This window comes from Dreissena polymorpha, chromosome 5 (genome assembly GCF_020536995.1).
Source record: "Dreissena polymorpha isolate Duluth1 chromosome 5, UMN_Dpol_1.0, whole genome shotgun sequence".
NCBI lineage: Eukaryota > Metazoa > Mollusca > Bivalvia > Myida > Dreissenidae > Dreissena > Dreissena polymorpha.
The window spans coordinates 75,549,167-75,574,175 of NC_068359.1; the positions used below are offsets into that span (position 1 = coordinate 75,549,167).

The following is a 25,009-nucleotide window of genomic DNA, read 5'->3' on the forward strand; positions in this document are numbered from 1 at the left end:
GTTTTTATCTTCTGCGTAAATCGATATTTTTATTTTTACTTTAAATACTTTAAATCATTTATATTTGTCGGCATGATTTCTTTTAAATGTCCTTTTCGTGCACACTGATTTTAGAAAAAATGGATTTGCGTTTGTTATTTGTTTGTAATTAATTCGTGGATTATTCAACCCAAGAAATAAACAAACATAAATGTCCCATGAAATATAACGATTTATGGTATAAGAGTAATGCAACTTTAGGAACATTTTTTGGAGAAAGTGTCTTGTTAACACATGTTTCGCTTTAAAGGTTTATTTTATTTGTGCCTTTGCTTTTAAGTCGTATTATTTTTTATAAACGTTATAAAAGTTATAAACGCCCGAAGATAATAGGTTTGTGAGTAATATTGTGAGTAAAACTTCAAACTTTTTCTTTTCTGTGCGGGTTCTTTCTTTTCAATACTGTTTGAATATGTGCGGTCTCTTTACAAGTGTGAGCCTCGTTCTGTGAAAATTTGCGTAATGCATGTGCGTCAAGTGTTGGCCAAGATAATTATGTGCAGTCCTAACAGGCTAATCTGGGACGACACTTTCCGCCTAAACTGTTTTTTTTTTGTTGTTGAGAGAGTGACTATCTTTTATCGACAAAGTCCGTATAAGCGGAAAGTTTCGTCCCTGATTAGCATGTGCGAACTGAATTGCGCCCAATTTTCCCAGAACAATTTTCTCGTTTTCACAAAGCTAGGCTCATTTCAGTTCCACATTTTGTAAGAGAACCGTTAACATGGAATCCAAAAAGAGCTTAAATGATCATTTTAGGGAGAGTTGTAGAATGGATCGACACAACGAAGAAGATACCAATAATAATCGCTCGCCTTAAAGATGTGTTCACGAAGCTAATAGACTCGAATAAAGATGGTGCACATGCAATAGAGGTCAAAGCCACTACGGCAATCAGCGATGGCTTTTCAACCGTGGCAAGTGTTACAAAAACCATCCTTCTCCATATCTATCAGTAAAACAATAAAATGAAAGTTATTTGTCTTAAGATTTAATTATAACGGATTTCATTCCGTTTTATTGTTTGTGCATGTTTTGTTTGCTAAATAATTTGACTTAAGTATAATTTATTTTGGAAATGATGCATGCCATTTACCCGTTTTCGGATCACGGAAAAAACCGTCTTTAAATTATAATTAACAAAGTTATTCACATTTCAGAAAAACACAACGCACGATCTTTTGAATAACCTTCAAGGAAAATGGGACCACATGTTTGCGCCTCTACAACCTCTGATTGACTTTGTGAAACCATTTGTCGAACACTTCAAATCCATCATGGATGGCATCAAAAGCATCAAATGGGGTTACCAGAAAGTAAAAGAGGCGTAAGTGGAACAGGTCTTCGTATTCTCTCTTTGAATCGTTTTTTAGGCCCTAGATAATTGGTATTTATTTAAGATCGTTATTGGTTTATGTAAATATGTATTTTTTAAATACAACTTTAGTGCCAGTTGTAGTTGATAATAATTAAAACAAGAGCACCGCATAACGGGCGCCACGCTCGTCTGCGAAAGCTTGTCAGAATATTTTTTTAGAGATCACAGTGACCTTGACATTTGACCTAGTAACCCAAAATGGGTGTGACGTGTAGAACTCATCAATGTGCATGTACATATGAAGTTTCAAAGTTGTAGGTGGAAGCACATTGATTTTAGAGGCAATGTTAAGGTTTTTGTTAAAGTTTTATATTAGAGGTCACAGTGACCTTTGACCTAGTGACCCAAAAATGGGTATGGCATGTAGAACTCATCAAGGTGCAACTACACATGTACATATGAAGTTTCAAAGTTGTAGGTGGAATCACTTTGATTTTAGAGTCAATGTTAAGGTTTTAGCACGGCGGACGGCGGACGTCGGACAAGCTGGCTATGACAATAGCTCGGGTTTTCTCCGAAAACAGCCAGGTTAATAATCACCGAAATACAAAAAATCAAGGTCTTCTTTGTTTTACGTGATATGTATTTTATAAGTTTTACCTAAAAATTACAACTACCGGTAATACAATTGTTGACGATTTATCAAGTTATACACAAAGAAAAAAGACGTTTACCCGGTTTTACTAAATATATCAAGATATCATAAAAACATATTTGTATTAAGAATCGAGATCGGAAGATCATTGGTGCAAACGGTGTTTGGACCGAAATTCGACCGCAACTTCCCAACAAAGCGCCGCGATGCGTTTGGAGAATGTCCCTCGGGCTTGTGGCCCTCCACAGCTAACAAGGCGTACGGGACAACTGGGGTAGATATCATTCTAGGAGTGGGACAAACGGTAAGTCAACGCCTATATGGTTGCAGCGCATTTTTTGTGGCAATATCACTAGAATGATTGTCTTCTCCTTTAACATTTTCATTCAATATTTTTTAACCCCGCCAAGTCTGATAAATTTGCCATCGTTTGTTTAATTGCATGTGTAGTTTGTTTGTGTGAAACACACTGAAGACGTCGGGCATGGTTATCGCAAAATAAGAACGAATCATGTGTACAATTGGTATTGTGGTCAGAGAGATCGAATGGCGTTTACTAATTTGATGAAAACTAATCGTTAGTCGAGAAAAGCAGAGGAGTGAACACAGTTTTTATGTTGTACCTGACAACTGAATGCATTATCAATTTTTAAAGTATACCATTGTGTACACACCGGTCTTACTGACCTGTGTACTAACGCGAAAGGAATTGTGGGTAGCACTTCTTTTACGAGTGAAAAGTGAAAGCGAAAGAAGGTCAGGTAATCGTGCTTCTGATAATCGCTATCAGTCTTAAAAGAGATTCAAAATCACATTTAAACGTAATTTAATAACATTTCTTTAAACAAAATTCCGTTTTAAACACACAACAAAAAGCGAGTTTTCTTTCATTATTAACATTTTTATTCCTACGCAGAACTACTTTGGCGGAAGCATAATTCCCCAAACTAGGAGAATGTGATGCGTCTTAGTATAGAGGTGACAATAACGTAGTGAAGTCACCATCTATGTATCGAATGAAAGTATACTTGATGAGTGAGAGCTTGGCAAAATTATATGATACATTCTGAATATATATAGTTGCTCATCTCCCTTGAGAATGAAACTGTGCGCCGCGAGTTCTTTACAGCCTTTTCATTCGACATTGATTTTATATGAGCCAGCTCTGTGAAAATAGGGTTTAATGCATGTATGTAAAGTGTAGTCACAGAATAGCCTACGCAGTCCGCAGAGGCTAATCAGAGATGACACTTTCCGTTTTATGATATTTTTCGTTTAAAGAAAGTCTCTTCTAAGCAAAAATCCAGATTAGACGGAAAGTGTCGTACTTGATTAGCCTGCGCGGACCGCTTAGGCTATTCTGAGACGAAACTTTACGCGCGTGCATTTAAACCCCTTTTCACACAGCGAGGCTCATATATAATTGCAGATTGTTATGCCGGTGAACGGTCGATTAAAGATTTACAGCGACGAAAAGAAGGTGGTCATCAACCCAAACGATCCGGAGTTTGTACCGCTTGAAATAGTCATAGAAAACATCGACGCAGTTGAAGAGTTGGACGAGAAAACCGTAAAAGCTGGCGAAAAGATCGGTGAAGCAACCACGGCAAGAGTTTGTAAAGAAAGAAAGCTGACTATTAATGTGAATGAAACCGTTGGTACCCCGCAGGACCCCAATACAGACAAACTCCTTGACATTACCATTGGAGAAGCTACGAATCCCGAACAAAGTGGCTGGATGTCTACCAGCGACTCTAGAGATAAGAATTCCATCCACGTCTCAGTAAGAAAGGCTCAGGAAGCCATTCTGCTTGATGCGGATTATGACTACACTGATCCGTCACCTTTCCTTGATCGCTTGGTGCCGATTCCAAAATGGATCCAGGAATGTAACGATCACGAGTTTAGGTAAACATCAACATCATTAAATCATTAAAAATAATATTTAAGACTCGCTCTAGGAAAACGGGGCGCAATGCATGTTAGTAAAGAGTCGTCCCGGTTTAACTTGTGCAGTTCGCACGGGCTACGCAGGGACGACACTTACCTTCCGCCTTTACTGAATTTTCGCTATAAGGAGAGTTGCTTTAAACAAAAAATCCATGCAAGCGGAAAGTGTCGTACCTGAGTGCCTGTGAGGACTGCCCTGGCGAATCTGGAACGATTGGCACATACAATTATAACCGTTTTCTCAGATCGAGGCTTATGCTTATTATTTAGTTGTAGTTCGTTAGTATTACAAAAGAAATGTAATATTGCTGTTCTTTCTTCGCAAATCCTGTAAACCATTTCGTTCAAATTTATTCGTGAACATGAGCGATTTCTTGATAAGTGCCTTTTCCATGAAAACTCAATAATTTTTATGTCACCGCCATGATAATTGCGGGATGGCATGCAATGTAAACACTATGTGTGTGCGTGCGTTTGTGTGTGTTTTTTTTTGTATGTGTGTTTGTTTGTGTTTAACAATTCGTTTCCGGCTAATAACTTTAATGTAAATAACGGATTTCTGAAAATTGGCATAAATTACCATCACATATATATGACGTATCGTTTGCAAAACCATGTCGCTCTCTTCAAGCTCAAGATCACTGTATGTGTCCTGCTCATGACTTTGTCGTGCATTATACGATTTCAAAATAAATAAAGTACACATGATCATGATCTTAAGACGACTTGCCGCGTTCAACAATAATGTCAAGGTCACAGTGGGCATTTTTTTTTGCATTTTTCTAATATTAATATAGTGAAGGTACTTCTTTCGTGCAACAATCACGTCGCTCACATAAAAGTAAATGGCACAGTAAACACATTGAGTGTGTGTATATTCTTTAATATAGTATCCACACCTTTGTGTTGTATTATTGGATTTTGAAATAGATTATACAAATAAAAATTATATCTGGACGATTTCCGCGTGAACCAAGCAGGTCGGTCTCTTCAAGTTCAAGTTAACGGTGGACACGTGAAGTTTGTTTATAGTCCCCATATCGTATCAGTGATAGGTAATGTTCATGTGACCTTCAGGTAAATTTCTTTATAGTGCATGAGCAAAATGTTCTATTATTTTAATACAACATAGTGTAAGCACCAACTATGGTGCTTGCTTAAAGGTCAATGTTACATATGTAAAATGGGATTTTTATGTAGCAACAATAACACAAGATTGGTACTTGCATGCTGTATGAACTATTTTCATTATGTTTGGAAAAATTTATATCTTTTCCATGTCAAGTTAAATAGAGCTGGGGCGTCCGTTTCATGCGGACACAAATTTCTAGTCTTTTAAAGAAAACTACTTAAAAGCAGTGCTAATACATATATTCTAGAATACGTGCACCAAGGCCCAAATACATATTTTGATAATCGTATCTTCGCGAAAAGTTTGCTTTGCTGACCGCAATTCGCATTGTAGAGGTCAAGCTTAATCAAAGTGTTATAGTAAGTACTGTGAAATCATTAATGCTTGTTGGCATCACATTTCGTGGTTTACAAAATACTTATTCGTGAATTCGTAGATTCCTGATTGTGGAGGGAAAAGGGAATTTGCGTCGGTCATTGTCCGATGTGTTCCGATGTGTTGGTGTTAAATTCGTGGATCGGTAAACCCGCAAAATCAAACAAAATTAATGTCCTACGAATACTAATGAGCCGTGCTCTATGAAAAGGGGGTTAAATTCATGTGCGTAAAGCGTCGTCCCAGATTAGCCAGTGCAGTCCGCACAGGCTAATCAGAGACGACACTTTTCGCCTCAACTTGATTTTGCAATGAAGAGACTTTTTTTAAACGAACACTATCATGAAAGCGGGAAGAGTCGTTCCTGATAAGCCTGTGCGGCTTGTACAGGCTAATTTGGGACGACATTTTTCGCACATGCAATAAACCACCTTTTCACAGAGCGCTCTTATATTAAAACTCCAGAATCATTATATCGTGGGAGAACATCTTGACCTCTGGTCTTATATTTAAGATAAATGATTAATGCCTATACAGAACATGGCAATACATACGATACAATTAAATGCAGTTTTTTTTATTATTTAGCACTTAGTTGTTTATACAAACCTTATGCAATAATCATTAAAATGTTAACATTCATAATTCGTAGAAACGTTTGTAAAGTTAATTTAATAGTTTTTGTTTTGACATTGTGTTGTGTTATTTTGACGTTTGATTGGAAATCACATTTGGAAATGTAAAAGTTAAACAAATATTATGTAGATGTCGTTTATTTTATATTCTGTCTGATTCTTTCATTTGATTACATACTTCTTAAACACAAAAGTGTCACTTACATCGGCGCGAGACAATTTGTATTAGTTGTTTGTTAAGTGTCATTATGTACATGTTCTCAATCGCTAACCTTTGCAAGCGTGAGATTCTGTCCGCGTGATCACTATTTCAATTAATATATATTTATTAATATTAATAAAGGGGGTTTAATGAATGTGCGTAAAGTGTCGTCCGAGATTAGCCTGTGTAGTCCGCAGATGTTAATCAGGAACCACACTTTCCGCTTTTGTGATATTTTTCGTTTCAATAACGTCTCTTCTTAGCAAAAATCCAGTTGAGGCGGAAAGTGTCGTCCCTGATTAGCCTGTGCAGAGGCTAATCTGGGACGACTCTTTACGTACATGCATTAAACCCCCTTTTCACATATCACCGCTATTATTTTTTGCAACTCATAACTTAAATTAATGAAAAATAGGAAATTATTTCGATATATCTCTTCTAAATTTCCCTTTAAAATAGGTACATAGGGCAGACATTCGAATCTGGTGAATTGAATGACGGTAAAGATCCCGTTAAGGAGGAGACGCCCATAGCACGTCGTCAACCCGACGCGGATGATGTGATTAGTGATGAGGATTTAAAATACAGGCCTGACGACCAATCACTGTATGACCCTATGTCATTTGGAGACAGTTTTAAACAAAGTCTAAAGGCTCAAACCAAACTGTTCACGGAGCTGTTCAAACAAGCTCTCTTTGGAAGCAAGTAAGTGAATAAAAAACACCTTGTGGTAAGATTTTGAATGGATTAAGAAGCCAAATAGTTATATTTATAAAACTATTTTAAATATTATGTTATCATGTTAATACAGACTACAATAGTTTGATATTTTTATTGTTTCGTATCTATATGCATTTCGACATGTGTTTATATTGTGGTGGTTTTCAGTGTTAAGATTTACTAGTGACAACGTCAATATTGTTAATACAAATATAACCTTGCATTTATAAATTAAATATTACCAGGATATATATCCATTTACACTGTTTGTATATTGTTTTAGTACAGTGTCCCGAATATCGTGAAGTCAATTTGTTACTATTTATAATAACGATAAGTAATGACGTCAATGTAATATTATTATTAGTAACGATCTGTAATATATTGTTTTATTAATTGTTTCAGACCAAAAGTCCCGAATATCCTTGAAATCGTCGATGTCAATGGCAAAACGGTGGACTGGATTATAAACAAACTCAACGCAACATCAGAAGTTGGAATCAAATTTATAGACATTATACAACAATTAGCATGCGCCATGAAAGCTGAGCCTTTAGATTCGTCGGCGACCATAACACCAACTATGGCTATTAACTTTCTCAAACGGAACAATTTGACGTTCAACTTTGGCAACTTTGACTTTACCGGAGGATTTAGCTTTGGTGGAAGCGGGTATGATAACAGTGATGGACTTGGTTCCTTGAAATTCGGTGATCCAGGCCAACTGTCTCTCTCCATGGCAGAGCTTCACGGCAAACGTTCGTAGTCTATCGAAACTATTTATACAATAAATCCATTGTAACAAACTGGATGCATTACACATATATCATGTTATTGTCATTGACAATATATTTTATCCTTTTTCTAATTAAATTATGGCAGTTTTCTGTATCTGGAATTTCTTCGTTTAATAATTTAAGGCAGCTTACAGAACGAAAGTGTAAGTTAGTTGGCAGCCGCTCTGTCTGAAATATCGTTGCAAAATCTACATTAAGTAACACACAAACAGATCAGATTTTTAATATGATAACGGTCAATATTTTATGATGTTTCAGTGTGCCCCATGTTTAAAGGGGCAATAGCAAAAGGGTTCGGTCACATGTGTTACGCGCGCGAGGACTGCCTTGGCCTGTCATGCAACATTCCTGTCCCTCTTGGACCGAAGTCAGAGGTGCTGCACGCCTCCATAGCACTTGTGCCATCGGAGCTGAAAATAGAAATTAGCGTCATGGGCCATAACTTCACTATCAAACCAAACGGTATATTAATTTTGCGCTTTTGTGTCAATGCACATGAATATGTGTTTCGAAATCTCTATAGAAGACCATAGTATTTTAGATAGTATAATAGTGTAAACATGGTGTAAACAACAAGAGTTACTGTTAAAGGGTAATTAAAAACTATTTTCCTCAAAGGTAGAATTACAGTGATTAGCTCAAATTTTCCGCATACTTTAAATGCCATTTTTGTCACAAATATGTTTTTGCAACAGGCGAAGAACAACATATAGAAGTCGGGAGCGTTTTAGGATACAAAGTATTTTTCATTGGAAGAGCCAATCTAACTGGAAGTGACGTTACTTTGACAGCGGAATTTCAACTGTGCAACGATCTATTTTTAGCATGTTCTCCTCCAGTAGAATTTCTTCAAAACATTACATTCATACCAGAAGCAAAACGACTAAAACGAGGTATTACTGTTAAATCATTTTGTTTTTGCGTGGAATTACTTTTGGTTGATTTCGTGATTTAATTGAATGGTTTTGATGCGCTTGCGTTTTAGTATAGTTATTTAATATTTATTGATTTGCTAAATTTGGCTTCTGAACTGTCGTTATGTGTGATGGCTGCCGAATTATTAGATTATTACCTATCGTGCATGACGCATACTTATTAAACATGGACGTGTATTAAACATTTTAGAAACCAGCTCTTGTACAGACATCGATATCCGACAGACCCCAATGCCGCTGTTCATGGTGCAACTGAGCGAATTCAACTTGCTGGATAGAAATGTGACACTTACACTTGAGAATGTGCGACATCAAGTCGTTGAACAGGTGAGTGGCGTTTGCGACATCATGTCGTTCTTCAGGTGAGTAGCGTTTGCGACATCATGTCGTTCTTCAGGTGAGAGGCGTTTGCAACATCAAGTCGTTTATCAGGTAAGTGGCGTTTGCGACATCGTGTCGTTCTTTTTAGGTGAGTTGCGTTTGCGACAACATGTCGTTTTTCAGGTGAGAGACGTTTGCGACATCGTGTCGTTCTTCAGGTGAGAGGCGTTTGCGACATCATGTCGTTGATCAGGTGAGAGGCGTTTGCGACATCATGTCGTTCTTCAGGTGGGTGGCGTTTGCGACATCAAGTCATTGATCAGGTGAGAGGCGTTTGTGACATCATGTTGTTCTTCAGGTGAGTGGCGTTTGCGACATCATGTCGTTGATCAGGTAAGTGGCGTTTGCGACATCATGTCGTTCTCCAGGTGAGTGGCGTTTGCGACATCATGTTGTTCTTCAGGTGAGAGGCGTTTGCGACAACGTGTCGTTCTTCAGGTGAGAGGCGTTAGACATCATGTCATTGATCAGGTGAGAGGCGTTTGTGACATCATGGTGTTCTTCAGGTGAGTGGCGTTTGCGACATCAAGTCGTTGATCAGGTGAGGGGCGTTTGCGACATCATGTTGTTCTTTAGGCGAGAATCGTTTGCGACAACAAGTCGTTCTTCAGTTGAGTGGTATGCGACAACAAGTCGTTCTTCAGGTGAGTGGTATACGACAACAAGTCGTTCTTCAGGAGAGTGGCGTGCAAAATCAAGTCGTTCTTCAGGTGAGTGGTGTTTGAGACATCAAGTCGTTCTTAAGGTGAGTGGTGTTTGAGACATCAAGTCTTTCTTCATTTGAGTGATGTTTGAGACATCAAGTCGTTTATCAGGTGAGTGGTGTTTGATACACCAAGTCGTTCTTCAGTTGAGTTGTGTTTAAGACATCAAGTCGTTCTTCAGGTGAGTAGTGTTTGGGACATCATGTTGTTCTTCATGTGAGAGGCGTTTGCGACAACAAGTCGTTTTTCAGGTGAGTGGTATGCGACAACAAGACGTTCTTCAGGTGAGTGGTATGCGACATCATGTCGTTCTTCAGGTGAGTGGTATGCGACATCAAGTCATTCTTCAAATGAGTGGTGTTTGAAACATCAAGTCTTTCTTCGGGTGAGTGGTGTTTGAGCGTCAAGTTTTTCTGCAGGTGAGTGGTGTTTGAGACATCAAGTGTTTCTTCAGGTGAGTTGTGTTTGAGACATCAAGTCTTTCTTCAGGTGAGTGGTGTTTCAGACATCAAGTCGTTCTTCAGGTGAGTGATGTTTGATACAACACGTTTTTCTTCTGGTGAGTTGTGTTTGAGACATCAAGTCGTTCTTCAGGTGAGTGGTGTTTGAGACATCAAGTCTTTCTTCACGTTAGTGGTGTTTGAGACATCAAGTCGTTTTTCATGTGAACGGTGATTGAGACATCAAGTCGTTCTTCAGGTGAGTGGTGTTTGAGACATCAAGTCGTTCTTCAGGTGAGTGGTTTTTGAGACATCAAGTCCTTCTACAGGTGAGTGGTGTTTGAGACATCAAGTCGTTCTTCAGGTGAGTGGTGTTTGAGACAACAAGTCGTTCTTCAGGTGAGTTGTGTTTGAGACATCAAGTCGTTCTTCAGGTGAGTGGTGTTTGCAACATCAAGTCGTTTTTCAGGTGAGTGGTGTTTGAGTCATCAAGTCGTTCTTCGGGTGAGTGGTGTTTGAGACATCAAGTCATTCTTCAGGTGAGTGTTGTTTGAGACATCAAGTCGTTCTTCGGGTAAGTGGTGTTTGCGATATCAATTCGTTCTTCAGGTGAGTGGTGTTTGAGACATCACCTCGTTCTTCAGGTGAGTGGTGTTTGTAACATCAAGTCGTTCTTCAGGTGAGTGGTGTTTGAGGCATCAAGTCGTTCTTCAGGTGAGTGGTATGCGACATCAAGTCTTTCTTCGGGTGAGTGTTATTTGAGACATTAAATCGGTCTTTAGGTGAGTGGTGTTTGCAATATTAAGTCGTTCTTCTTGAAAGTGACGTGCGACATCAAGTCGTTCATGTTTATATTTAGGGGAGTGGCGTTTCTGTTAAATATCAACATTGAGAGATTAAAAATAAACACGATTATTAATTGTATTTCAGGAAATTTGTGGAAATTTAATGGAAATTTTACGCATTAATATACGGTAAGTGTTGTCCCAGATTAGCCTCTGCAATCGGCCTCGGCTCATCAAGGACGACACTCTTCGCTCATATGGTAATTTTCGTCTAACTGAAAGTTCTTCTCACTAAAATATAATCTAGGCGGAAAGTGTCGTCCCTTATTAGCATTTGCGGACTTCCAGGCTAATCTCGTAGGACACTAAACGCCCATTTATTAAGCCGTGTTTTTCCAGAGCGCAGCTTGTATCGTTTCAGCTGATGCAAGAAGAGAGAGACAAGATCGAAACAACTTCGACAGAGTTTCCGAATAAAATAGACTTCTGCGTTAGTGCCAATATTCCCGTTCCCCCGGTTGATATTGTATTCTTCCGGAAAACGATACGTATGATGGTTGGACCAGTTCCCATGACCTTTAGTAAGTGATTTCGGCATCACATCTGTCGATTATGCTTGCGGATAATAGATAAGGTTGCGACATTTGCGATACGCGGTATGTGAGTGCGTCTGACCAACCGTCCATGCGTGCTTGCGTCAGACCACACGTCCATGTGCGCTTGCGTCAGGCGAACCAAACATTTGCGCTTGCGTCCGAGCATACGTTCACGCACCCTCCGATCTTGTCCGTATTGTTACTTTATGATGTATCGAATAACTGAACATGTCTTGCTGCATATGCTTACTATGTAGATACGGTGTGTCGCGCGTACCATATACTTACACGCCTTAAAAGGCGAGTTCAATAATCAAACAATCGTGTTACAACGTATAACCATTTTGAGACGGCAAATCTCAAAGGTCAAGATCACACACCGACCAAAGGCAAAATATAGCAATCAAACAACTTGTTCGTAATATAAATTGCTCGTAATATAAATTCATTCGTTATTTGCCAATTTTAAAATAGCATGGGCCAAATGATTTTCATATTGCGACGGGTGCCCATGTACCCAAAGGTCATATTTGGACAACATATATATTAAACATTGAGAAGACATGTATACAATTTGCTTGGAAGACAATTTGATTTTTACATATTTACATGCATTTTTCACAACGGATTCGACATGTTGCTGATAGGATCTCGTAATAAATACTTGAACGAATTATTTAAACTGTTTATAATATACTGATGATAAAATAATAACAAGTTAAAATACTCATTTTATCGTTTTGTCGTTTATACCCTACGCAATAAACACTGATGTTCATTTTGTTAATTGTACTTTGATGAAAAATCCACGTATTTTGGCACGGGCGTCTGCTTCGTTCGCTTCGATATATCTTATTCTGAAAGTAGCCTTTCTTTTAATTAAACAACTTTTTCTTACTTCAGCTAAGCATTGTTCTGCAAAAAACTGGGTTATTGCATTTGCGTATAAAAATGTCATCCTAGATTAACCTGTGCAGCCGCATAGGCTTATAAGGGACGACACTCTACGCCTTAATTGGAGTTTCGTTTTTAAGAGATTCTTTTAAACGAAAAATACCATAAAAGAGGAAAGTGCCGTCCCTGATTAGCATGTTCCCACTGCAAATGCTTATCTCTGATGACACTTTACGCACATGCGTTAAACCCAGTTTTTCCAGAACGAGGCTAAACTAACTGTATTTCAGGCGTTGGCGCTGGTGGTTCCGTAGGTCTTGGGGCGAGAGTGGGGCTATGCGTAGTGAGCATGACAACGCAGGTCAGCGGTTTTTATATTTGTGCCGCGCTCTGTTGAAAGGGCGTTTAATACATGCAGTCCGCACAAGCTAATCAGGGACGACAATTTTCCGCTTTTATGATATTTTCTGTTAAAAGAAAGTCTCTTCTTAGCACAAATCAAGTTAAGGCGAAAGTGTCGTCCCTTATTAGCATGTGCACAACTAATCTGGGACACTTAACGCTTCCAGTTTAAACCCCCGATACTAGCACTTACCCAAAGGCACTGACCCCTCTTAAATCATAAGCCGTGTTCTGTGATAAGTGGGTTTAATGCATATAAAAAATATGCAAGTGCGTAAATGGTCGTCCTACACAGGCTAATCAGGGACGACTCATTCCGCTTTACGATTTTTTTCGTTTACAGAGTCACTTCTTAGCACAAATCAAGTTGAGGCGGAAAATGTCGTGCCTGATTGGCCTTTGCGGATTAAACAGGCTTATCTGGGACGACACTCTACGCACATGCATTAAACTTCCTTTTCCCAGAGCACCGGTCATTTAGATTAAATTTTATATTGTATGTATTGCCATGTACTGTGTAGGCAACTTATCGTTTACCTTAAATAAAAGACTAACTTGAAAGACTTTTTCCCACGATAAGGATTCGGGAGTTTTAACATTTTGAGTCGCGCTCTGTGAAACGGGGGTTTAATCCGGTATAAGAGGCTAATTAAAACTTATTTAAGTTTTTATATATTGCAATGGATATCTCGCTTAATATTTTGAAAAAAAGCACTACAAGCGTTTTTTTCTGGTTTGCAGCTGACTCTCACGCCGTGGGTTGGCGGGAAAGTGTGGGGCGAGGCGGCCGTCAATCTTGGAATAATAAAAGGAGGAATAAGGTTGATTGGTTATCTTCTGGAAACAAGATTCCCGATGACAACGGAACTCACGTTTTCCAAATACCCGCTAGAGGTCGGGTAGGTATAGTTTTATAAATGGAGTGTGTGTAGGCAGTTTAAATGATTTGTGTATAACCTATGCGGTATTTTGATTTATGGCAAATAGTTACCAGTATGTACGTAAGGTAAAATATGCAAGTGTGTTTATTAAGCAAGTTCTATGTTAATTTCCTTTTTTTAACAACCTAATCGAAGAAAATTGTAGCTAATATTTAGATTAATTTGGTCTTTAGATTTTTTTTAAAATCTTATGTCAACGTACACAATTGAAATTAAAATTGCACTTATTCAATAAATCAAGCTGTTTTAGTACCTCTACTGCAATAATTATGTGTTTGTATTGTAAAGGGCGAAAATGGACTTAATTCTAACACCTTTACGGCTTGAACTAAGGGGATTTGTCAAGATTCGCCTCGTATTTAAAACCAAAACGATCTTCGATCGAGCAATATGGAGATACGAAACACCCTCGATTCAAAAGAACATTTTTACGAAGAAAAGCCGAGATGACGACCCATCGCCTCCGGAAGTATTGCCTTCCACAATCAACGAGAGACGTCGCCGATCAGGTCCCGAAGGCTGCATTGTTAACCAAGTGTATAACCGTCCCTACTATGACACCGCCTTCACACTGGAAATGTTCGCCCAAGACGAAGTATCGGAGGTGAAACTCACGTACGCGATTGGAACACATAAAGGTGGGACGAACGTTCAATCCTGGACAGAAATGGGCGGGAATACCCTCCTGGTTCCCGCAAAATTACCCGGTGGTATACCTCTGCATTGGACTGTAAGCGCTACTAATACCCAAGGACTGTCATCCACTGTGCTGTGCTCTTTAAATACATACGACAGCACATTGCCAGACGGCAGGGTGGAGCATGCTTATAAGTTTTCATCCCATCCTTCCAAAATTGTTGCGTTCATCATCGTTGTTGAAGACAGTCCACTGAAGGAGATGCATTACAAGGCCGTTGGGTTCAGCCCGGGACAATACGGTAACCAGTTTGTAGGATGGGAAGAAACACGCCTTGATAACTCTCCATTAAGGCAAGGTGTGACCGGCGCATTGCAGCATTTCACGACCCCAATGGATGGCAAGCTGATAGCAAATGTCCTTAAAACGGCTAAGCCTTTGAGGACCAAAGAATCCTGTGCAGAATTGTGCATGAATCACGGATCAAACTGCGTGTCATTTAGCTATGAGGATCACTCTGAGACATGTGATTTGCACGATCAGGTAGCGGGGGCTAATGCATACTTACGTATAAGCGGAACGTACAAAAACTATGAACGATTGGGCATCGGTTATCGCACCTCTGTGGAATATGAGAATTTGCCGCTAACACAAGGCACACAGTATTTCGTCAACGCCAAAGTAACTAACGTGCTGGGTTACGTAGAGTATTTGATAGGCGAAGGAACGATGGTAGACTTCACACCGCCGGAGCCAGGCCTGATCACGAACAACCAGTCTGACTTTATGCGTGCTGAAGAATGCAATGCTTCCGTTTCACAAAGGTGCCTTGACGTAACAACGCGCGAAAACCACAGGTAAATAGTGCAAATTACATTCAACATTTCCGGGAGTTGGAAATAATCTGAACGAATCAAATTTGTATTGAAAATCAACTTTCGTCAAGACATTACTGACGTCACTAATGAATTCTTGAGCATCCCAATATATTTATGCATATGAATAAGTCTCGCTCTGGGGAAACGGTACTTAATTCAATGGCGTTAAGGGTTGTCCCAGATTATCATGTGCAGTTCGCACAGGCTGTTCAGGGACTACACTCTCAGCTTTATGGTAATTTTCGCTTAAAGGAAGTATTTTCTTAGTGACAATCCAGTTATTAGGGAACGTGTCGTCCCTAATAAGCGTGTGCGGACTGCACAGGCTAATCGGGGTCGGCACTTTTCACACATGCATAAAATCCGGTTTTTCCAAAGCGAGGCTAAAATGTTATTTAACACCAGGACAATCATCGATGGGCCGGGCTCTGGGACCGTCTTCAATGGTCACCAACCAGTTCAAGACGAGATGTACACGTTAACGAACCACTATGTGTCCGGTAACATTGTATTTATGTAAACGCATTAAAATGAAGTTTCGATGTTAAGTATATTCATATTACGTGTCAACTTAAAGCGAATATCGATTAAACAACATGCATATGTGTATGTATCATATTTACTTGATTTGCATAATACCAATGCAATATAATTATGTTTGTTATCATTGCTGTGTACAGAGAGGTACTAATTTTTAACGAGTACACAGCTGACAAATGAGCCTTCTGAAAAAAAACTGGGCTTAATGTATATGCATAAAGTGTCGTCACAGATTAGCCTGTGCAGTCCGCACAGGCTAATCATGGACGACACATTTCGCTTTTATGGTATTTTTGGTTTCAAGGAAGTCCCTCCTTACCGAAAATCAAGTTTAGGCGAAAAGTGTCGTCCCAGATTAGCATATGCGAACTGCACAGTCTAATCTGGGATGACACTTTACACACATGCAGTAAGCCCAGTTTTCTCAGAACAAGGTTCATATATGTAACATATTGGACGAGTCCATAGGCGAATCCAATATGAATATGTGCGCTGTGATACATCGGGAGTTGATTTTGAACCATTCGGTTAGTCTCGGATTGTTCAATACGGGCTATACGGGTAGCACAAGCGCCCAGAAAGGTATTATAATTGAAGATTACTTGGAGCGCATGGCGAAAGCTTATTGCATTAAATTATAAGGTGTATAATAATACTTGTGTGTAAGTATAGCAGCCATATCACATACTTTTATGCTATTATTACAGCAAATTGGAAAGGTTTTCACGACGACGAGAGCGGTATATATGCATACACTTGGGCTGTCGGAAAAAGCGTCTGCAGCTCAGATGTTGTCCCTTTCACCAATCCGTACGCCCATTTGACGAATCCGAAATTCTGGACCGACTCCGGTTTCCAGAAAGGCATCCACCTGCCTGATGGTCCGTATTATGTCACAGTACAGGCTCTAAATGGAGCGGAACTTGGTGGCTCATTGGTGACTTCAGTTTGTCATTTCACCCCGTTCATCGTTGACACCTCACCGCCGGTGTTTCACAAAGTAACGGACATAATTTATGATGAAGACTTTGACCTCATAGCGATATACTACAATGCCACCGACGACTTGAGTAAAATTGCCCACGCAGAATTCGGCCTGGGCAAGACTAAGTATGATGTACAACTGAAGGCGTATGGATTGCATGCGCCTATGGAACGCGAGGATCCGTTTGTAGCTGTGAAAGATCTGGGTCTTCAAGAAGGAATTCCGGCATGGATTCGAATCCGCGCCACAAACAATGGTATATTGAATACTAGATATGTCTTCCGAAACAGAATCTGTTCTAGCTGAGTTGATAACGTAAAATTTTAGGCTTGTGTTTGTAAATCCACTGAAATGGCCAATAAAACAGTTTAAATAGTGTAGCTGTCACAATAACGACCTAATAACACATATCTGATATTTTGTAATAAAAGACGTTGTTATTTGGACACTGGCCGATAACACAAATTAACTTCGCACCCTTTCTATCATAAAAGTTCACTGTCCGACACACAATTTTAGATTTCAGATATCATGCTTTTAAGCAAATTTTACTGGTTCTTAAGTCATGCCATCTTTGAATGCTTTGTAGAAATTTCGTTTAAAAGTAAAAACAACAACACGGATCTGTGTCAGACACTTTCCGCATAGAGGATTTTCTACTGGATAGAAGAGACCTCCTTTAAACGAAAAGTTCATAAAAGTTCATAAAAGTTCATAAAAGAGGAATGTGTCGTCCATGACTAGCATATGCGTGCTGCGCAGGTTTATCGGGAACGACACTTTACACACATTCGTTGTGCCAATTTTTGCAAGAGCGAATCTCAACCAAATATCTTGTCAAATACTAAAATAAAGCGTTCCATTTCAGTGGATCTGTTTACTGCGGGTCACGGGGATGAGCCGATACTGATCGACAGATCCCCGCCGATACCAGGGACCGTTATGGACGGAGACAGGCTTCGAAGAGACAGGCAGTTCCAGGCGGATGACCATAAGATATGCGCGCAGTGGATAGATTTCTTTGACCCTGAATCTGGCATCGACAGGTATGTATGAAAACAATAAATACCAACGTTGCCTTTCTTCATTATTATAACATATATAACAAGATATGCGCACACGCACGCTGGATATATTTCTTTGACCCCGAATCTGGCATTGACAGGTAGATATTAACACAATTAGAACCAACTCGGCTTTGAATTATGATTAATATATCTAATTAAGGGAAAATAAGAACACCTTATTGATATTTTATATCGTAATGTTTAGAAAATGTTAACATTAAATTCTAAACTATTGAGATCTTTCTATGTCGTATCGACATATCTTTCATTCAGATTTTTGTGGGGTGTCGGGACTAAGGCTCAGTTGGACGACATTGTTAAATTCCACAACCTGACCCGCTATGAAAAATCCAGCTGCGTCCCAGCAACTTTGAAGCACAACATCACTTACTTCTCGACTGTCCTTGCCTTCAACAGCGCTTTGAATTCAAAGCCCTGTAACAGCTCCTCGGATGGAGGTAGTATCTTTAATCACAAAGTCTATTTGTGAAACTAATTTTAAGTATTAAACCATATGCTATATGCAGATATTCAATTTATTTTGTACTTGAAAGCCTCCGGTCCATCGGCAGGCTGGCATAAATGTTGCACTGTTACCATATGAAATACATAAATATTTCTTGTAAATGATTATTATATGCACTGTTTTGGGTGTTCCAGTTTTTGTCGATACCACTCCCCCCATAGCTGGAATTGTGCTTGACGGAATACGGAATACAACTGAATTGAAATATAGCTCAGAAACCGTGTCAAAGCACGCACACTGGCGGGATTATTACGACACTGAGAGTGGGATAACCAACTATAAAGTTCACGTCTACATTAACAACGAATTGAAAAAGACTCTTGAAACAGGGACGTTTAGTGAGTTAGAAGATCACACAATTTCCATGGAGCATAAAGACGAGGTGTACTTCCAGGTACACGGGGTAAATGGGGCTGAATTAGAAGCAGCAGCCAGGTCCGATGGCTTTATGGTGGACCATACTCCTCCAATCATGACTGAAATATCTGACAATCAGCATGGTAACAGATACCAAGCAGACAAATCAAACTTAAATCTGAAGTGGGATTTCCTTGACAGTGAATCCGGCATAGACATGTATAGAACGGTGGTATACGAACACCGCCACGGTATCAAGAATAAATACTGGCCTACGACTGAACGATATAATGAAACAAAACCTATGAACTCGTTCAATGGTAAAATGGACTGCTCACTCGGTAACTTAAATATGGAGGATGGTGTGACGTATTCTCTGCACGTTACAGCATTCAATGGGGCTCTGTTAGCAACGGCGCATGAAAGCGCAGGAATAATGATCGACACAACCCCACCCACTACTCCTAAGGTAAAAATACCACAGACAAACTTCCCTAATGTATTGCAACTAATAATTCCCCGTTATCCGCTATTTATAATCAAAGTGGGTTAACACCGTTGTTCTTTGCGAAAATGTGTGTAATTCCTATTTTAATAAGTATGATGTAACATTAGACACATTTATTTACTCGTTGTTTTACAAATATTTATTTAGGTTCGACACAATATACATAAGGATTAGTGATTTATTTTTCAAATAATTGTTAAAGTAGGTTTGATATAAAAATACTATATATATATTTTATTTTAAGGTCAAGGTTGGACTGTCGGCTGATGACGAGCAACTTAACGAACAAGGCCAAGTGCTACACACTGATCAGTATGGTATTCGACTTAGTTGGTCTTCAAGAGACTCTGAGAGTGGAATTTCAAAATATGAGGTAGCCATCGGCACAAAAGACAACACGGAGAAGATACTTCCTTTCACCGATTATGGCACAGAAACAACCGCGTTTATTTCTAATATTGTCCTGGAACCGTTCAGTGCCACTAGCACGTTGTATGTCGTAACCGTCAAGGCATCTAACGGTGCCGGACTAGTTTCTGTTAAGGGTGTTTCTAAATATATATTCGTACAACAGGCGAATATTCCAGGTGTTGTTTTTGACGGCAGAAGCCTTTTTGAAGATGAATCTTTTACAACTGATCACACGTCTATCGCAGCCTCGTTCTACGGGTTCGAGAGTGAAAGTTGTAACATAATTAACTATGACTGGGCTATCGGGACTACTGAGTTTGGAACCGACATTCTAACATACACTAACTATGGTCTCGTCATGTTGAACGATACACACGGACAATGTCAAATCCATACAGAGTTGTTTGAAGACGTCACTTACTACATTACAGTTCGCGCAGTGACAGGATGTCACAAGGAATATATAGTGTCTTCCTCAGATGGAATCACACTTGACAGAGTTGCTCCAAAAGCTACATTCAGTGTTGAAGCCACCAATGATACGATTATTTACATTCGGGATAACGTGATTTATCAGTCAGTAACAGATTCAATATCTATTGTCTGCAATGTTTCAGATAGTCAGGAAATTCAATCTTTAGAATGGGGTCTTGGGTCGCTTCCCAGTTTATCTGACATTGAACCATTAACACATGATTTGAAATCGTTGACTAGCGTCGCATCATTAGTTCCCGGTGAAGCTGTGTTTGTGACATTGAACGCGATTGATAAGGCCGGTAACCATGAACTTGCGTCATCATTTGCTGTGATTGCAGATACAACTGCACCTGAAATGATTGATCTTGAATGTACGCAATTTATATCCGTGCGAAAAAGTATCGTTACGTGCAGCTGGGAAACAATTGTTGAAAACGAAAGCATTTTGAAAGAAACCTCAATATCCATAGGATCAGCGCAAAATGAGTTTGACATTTTAGACTGCTCTGTTGTTCACAAGGACACGTACAGTTTCACCCGGGATCTATATAACCATATCGATCGTTTTAGTAATATTACAGTTGTTTTTATTACCATAACCATCTCGAATGTTGTCTGTCATAAAACAACGTATGGAAGAGAAGTTATTGTAGACAGAACAGCCCCCGAGGCCGATCGACTTGATGTCGTAACAAGTACCACGCAAGGACGTGTGGCAGATCATCATCAGAAATGCCAACTACCCAGAGGATATGTGGAAGTAAAGTTGATCAACGTTGCTGATCACGAGTCAGCAATTGACGACAGAAGGTATTTATCTGACGCCAGTATGTATATTTTTGACGTCAATATGTATGTATTTGATGACAATAGGTATGAATTAGACGACCGTTGGTATGCATTTGACGACCGTATGAATGTATTTTACGACACTATGTATGTATATAACGATAAAAGGTATTTATCTGCAACAATCTGCATGCTTTTTGACGACAATAGGTATTTATTTGACGGCAGTAGGTATGTATCTGACGACATAAGGCATCTATTTGACGACAAAAGGTTTGTATTAGATGCCAATAAGTATGTATCTAACGACAATAGGTATGTATCTGACGACAATAGGCATGTTTTGACGACAATAGGTGGTAATCATTTTATGCCCTCTTTATTTCCATTTCGTTGACTTAAGATACGCGCATATTCGTTGCACGTTTTAAACAATGTTATGTTCCTACGCGTCTTTTATTTGTGTTTATTCGACGTCATAATTGTAATAATCCCCTAAATTGATAAATGACATCAATTGGAATGCGACTGAAGTTGAGTTTAATTTTTCTGTTGATAGGTATGAGATCGCCATCGGAAGAAAGTCTTTCGGAACTGATTATATGAGATACCACCAAGTCAGGGCAAACAGCGATGGAATATTTTTTGTAAACAATTTTAAATTAAATGCAGGTGATTCTTTTTATGCTACCATCAGAATTTACAACAAAGCCGGATTACACAGTGAGGTTTCTTCGGACAGAGTTGTTGTCAGTCAGACACCGTATCTTGAGGTTAGAGATGGAACCGGCGAAGATATAGACTTTCAGGCCATGCTCAATCTCATTGAAGGCTCCTGGAAATATTCGGACGCATGTCCAATTTACGAAGCGAAATGGAAAATTGAAAGTCTTGCTGGAGAAACATTGTTGGATTTCAAACCCATTCCGAATGCTGGGCAAGTGTTTTATAATGACGAAGTTCAACTTGAAAACGGCATGAAATACATTGTTACTGTTCAGACCATTGACTTCCTCGGTCGTGTTAAAACAGCCAGATCAGATGGTGTAACAGTTCGTATTCAGCCGCCTTTCCCAGGTTTGGTAAGAGATGGTATTAATAAAGACCTCACCTATCAGGTCAGTACAAATGAACTTTCGGCCAACTGGGATAACTTCGGAGATAAGTCTAGCGACCCTACTCAGTCCATTCATCATTATGAAGTCGCCATTGGAAACGACCGGCGGTACGAAAAAACGAGGTCAAACGTGCATTACTTTGTAGATGTTGGACTCAACAATTCGTATACATTTTCACATTTAAATCTGACATCGAAGCTGGTTCGGTATTATGTAACGGTCAGGGCATACAGCATGGCTGGTGGCTTTACAGAAGGCTATTCGAATGGTATCCGAGTTGGATTCAACCTTGACATAACTCCTGGGTCTATTTCCGTAAATAAGTATCAGTCCTCGGTTGATTCGATGGCAATATCATGGAACAGCTTCGAATCGGATATCGACATTATTGATTATAAGGTTGCCATTAGCAGTCACGAAGATATAATTACCAACGACACTGTTGTTTGCAACATAATAACAGCCAACAAGACTATGTACGATGTGTCCCTATTACACAGCGTTGGTCTTGACGAGTATAGCAAGCTGCTGGGACTTACACTGTACCACAACAGTAAATATTATGTGACGGTTTTGGCTGAAGACGAGGCCGGGATGTGCACGGGGATTACGAGTGATTGGGTCCTGGTCGACACAACGCCCCCAGAGTTCGGTAAACTTTACATCAATGACATAGAAAGTTCTACTGTAATATATGTTAAAAAGCCATCTGAAATGCAAATCAAGTGGGAAAATGTGCATGATAATGAATCAGGTATAAAAAACGTTTATATTAAACTATATGAATGCAGTTCGTGCCTGTCGATTGCATTTACAATTGAAAATTGTTTCTTGATTGACGAGAATGACGTGATTGATGATACAAAGACGGCGTTTTATGAAGTTCAAATGAACGCAAACAATGCATATTACGTCACCGTTGAGGTTACAAATGAAGCGAATCAAGTTACCCTCGTGCACAGTTTTCCAATCTTAGTGGACATAACACAACCTTTGATTGGCGAGGTAAAAATAACGGATATCTGGAATGATGTTAAAACATTTCAACACTCGACCGACAAACTTTCAGGAATGTTGCCAATCGCTTTAACAGAAATGGACTATTTATGTCCAAGCCAAAAACTGTATTTCCCTGTACACAGAGAAAACAGAATGCAGCAAATAATGCATGAATTTAAAGACGAATATCTTGTAGTTAATAGCACGGGTGCATACCTTGGAATAGGCTATAATACGGACTTATCAGCAATCACAAAATCCGGCGTGATATCAGAATCAATGAATCTACAAAATGGCAATTATTCATTTCATGTTCGTGCAGCGAAAGGATTCCGAACTATAACTACCGTAGCTATAGTAACAGACCAAACCGTAATCCCATTTGTCATCGAAAATAAACCAGAGGAGGTGGAATTCGACTACAATAAATTTGAAAATGTCACCGGTTTAGAAGCAGGAAACTCAACCTTCAACGCCACAATGAACATTACAACAACGACCACTGTTCCAAACATATCCTCGAAGCCAAACAATGTCACAAACAGTTCAACATCAGACCTTGAGTACCAAGAGTATGGAATAGGAATTCATTTCTTGGGGTATAAACTTGGAAATAACAAATTTTATTACCACGTATTTTGGGCCAAGAGCAAATACACCTCCTCTCTAAGGTGGTTTAAGACTGACACAGATCTTAATTCAAAACAAAGCTTCATAATAAACGTCGTAAAGAAATTTGAATATCTCGACGACACAGTTGATGTCACCCTAATTGTTGCTGGTGAAGAAGTGGTTTCTATTTCTGGTTTCAAGTTTGCCGGAGCCGTGAAGTTAGCTGCGTTGACATGGGCCGAGGACAATTACAAACCTCCGTTAGATGACATTTACAAGCCATTTTACGCAGAGGCAGAATTAAGCTCCCTTTATGTACCTGATGTGCAAGATAAACCTTGTCGGCACGGACGCGGTTTCTATGATGGTGAAAGTGGCATCAAGGAACTTTGGGTTGGAGCTTCTGACAACAATCTCTCACCAGGCAATATTCGTGCGATGGAACTTTACAAAACGTTCTGCTTTCCTTGCATTAAGCCCTGTGATATGCTTTGCAACGAATCGTGTACTGAGGACAATTTGCTAGATGGTTTCAACATGGTTAGCATTGATGTTACAAATCTTCATCTCAAATCATCTGAGAACTCGCCGGAATGTGCAAATATCACAAGTGATAAAAAATGTAACAGTACTGCCTATTACCTTAACGCAAAACTAGTTAATTTTGCAGGCGAAGAAACAATTGTATTCTCGAATGGAATCCAAATCGATACATCACCACCTTATTGCAATAACGTTACATGCACCGATCCGGAAAACAGCGAAGATCAGCCAACAGAGTTTACTGGATCAAGCTCAACTATCGGTGCTTACTGGGACTGCGCAGATCAAACGAGCCAAATCGTGAAATATAATGTTCAGATAATCAATAAGGAAAGCGGCGCTATCATTATGGATTATGTGGACGTCGGTTTAAAGACCAAGGCGAAATTTAACCTACAAAATGATACTTTTGAACACAAGAAACTTTACGAAGTTAGAGTGTCTGCATTGAACAGCGCCGGATTGGCGTCTATTTCTGCTTGTTCAGTGCAAGTGATCCTTTTCCCACCAGACGTTTCAAATATTATTTCTGGTCCTTTGTTTGCCAACCGAACAAATATAGCAGATGACGAGGAACCATATTGGACCGAGTCACAGTCACAGATCGGCATTCAGTGGCAAGGGGGAACGCCTGATATTGAATTCTATGGTATGTAAAATC

The 25,009-nt window shown here is 39.4% G+C and overlaps 1 protein-coding gene across 1 annotated transcript in view; it reads left to right on the plus strand.

Moving 5' to 3' along the window:
* The first annotated feature begins 1,242 nt into the window (after positions 1-1,242).
* LOC127882437 (uncharacterized) overlaps positions 1,243-25,009 on the plus strand; it is a 44,167-nt gene continuing 20,400 nt past the window's right edge. The window contains exons 1-19 of the mRNA XM_052431074.1: positions 1,243-1,366; positions 2,142-2,316; positions 3,442-3,920; positions 6,766-7,011; positions 7,432-7,784; positions 8,082-8,285; positions 8,519-8,716; positions 8,949-9,085; positions 11,490-11,649; positions 12,849-12,919; positions 13,702-13,859; positions 14,190-15,395; positions 15,822-15,916; positions 16,664-17,197; positions 17,810-17,987; positions 18,282-18,466; positions 18,669-19,360; positions 19,644-21,097; positions 21,636-24,997. Of these exons, the coding sequence (XP_052287034.1) occupies positions 1,251-1,366; positions 2,142-2,316; positions 3,442-3,920; positions 6,766-7,011; positions 7,432-7,784; positions 8,082-8,285; positions 8,519-8,716; positions 8,949-9,085; positions 11,490-11,649; positions 12,849-12,919; positions 13,702-13,859; positions 14,190-15,395; positions 15,822-15,916; positions 16,664-17,197; positions 17,810-17,987; positions 18,282-18,466; positions 18,669-19,360; positions 19,644-21,097; positions 21,636-24,997 (10,003 nt within the window). The 5' untranslated portion in view covers positions 1,243-1,250. The remainder of the gene's footprint in view (positions 1,367-2,141; positions 2,317-3,441; positions 3,921-6,765; positions 7,012-7,431; positions 7,785-8,081; positions 8,286-8,518; positions 8,717-8,948; positions 9,086-11,489; positions 11,650-12,848; positions 12,920-13,701; positions 13,860-14,189; positions 15,396-15,821; positions 15,917-16,663; positions 17,198-17,809; positions 17,988-18,281; positions 18,467-18,668; positions 19,361-19,643; positions 21,098-21,635; positions 24,998-25,009) is intronic.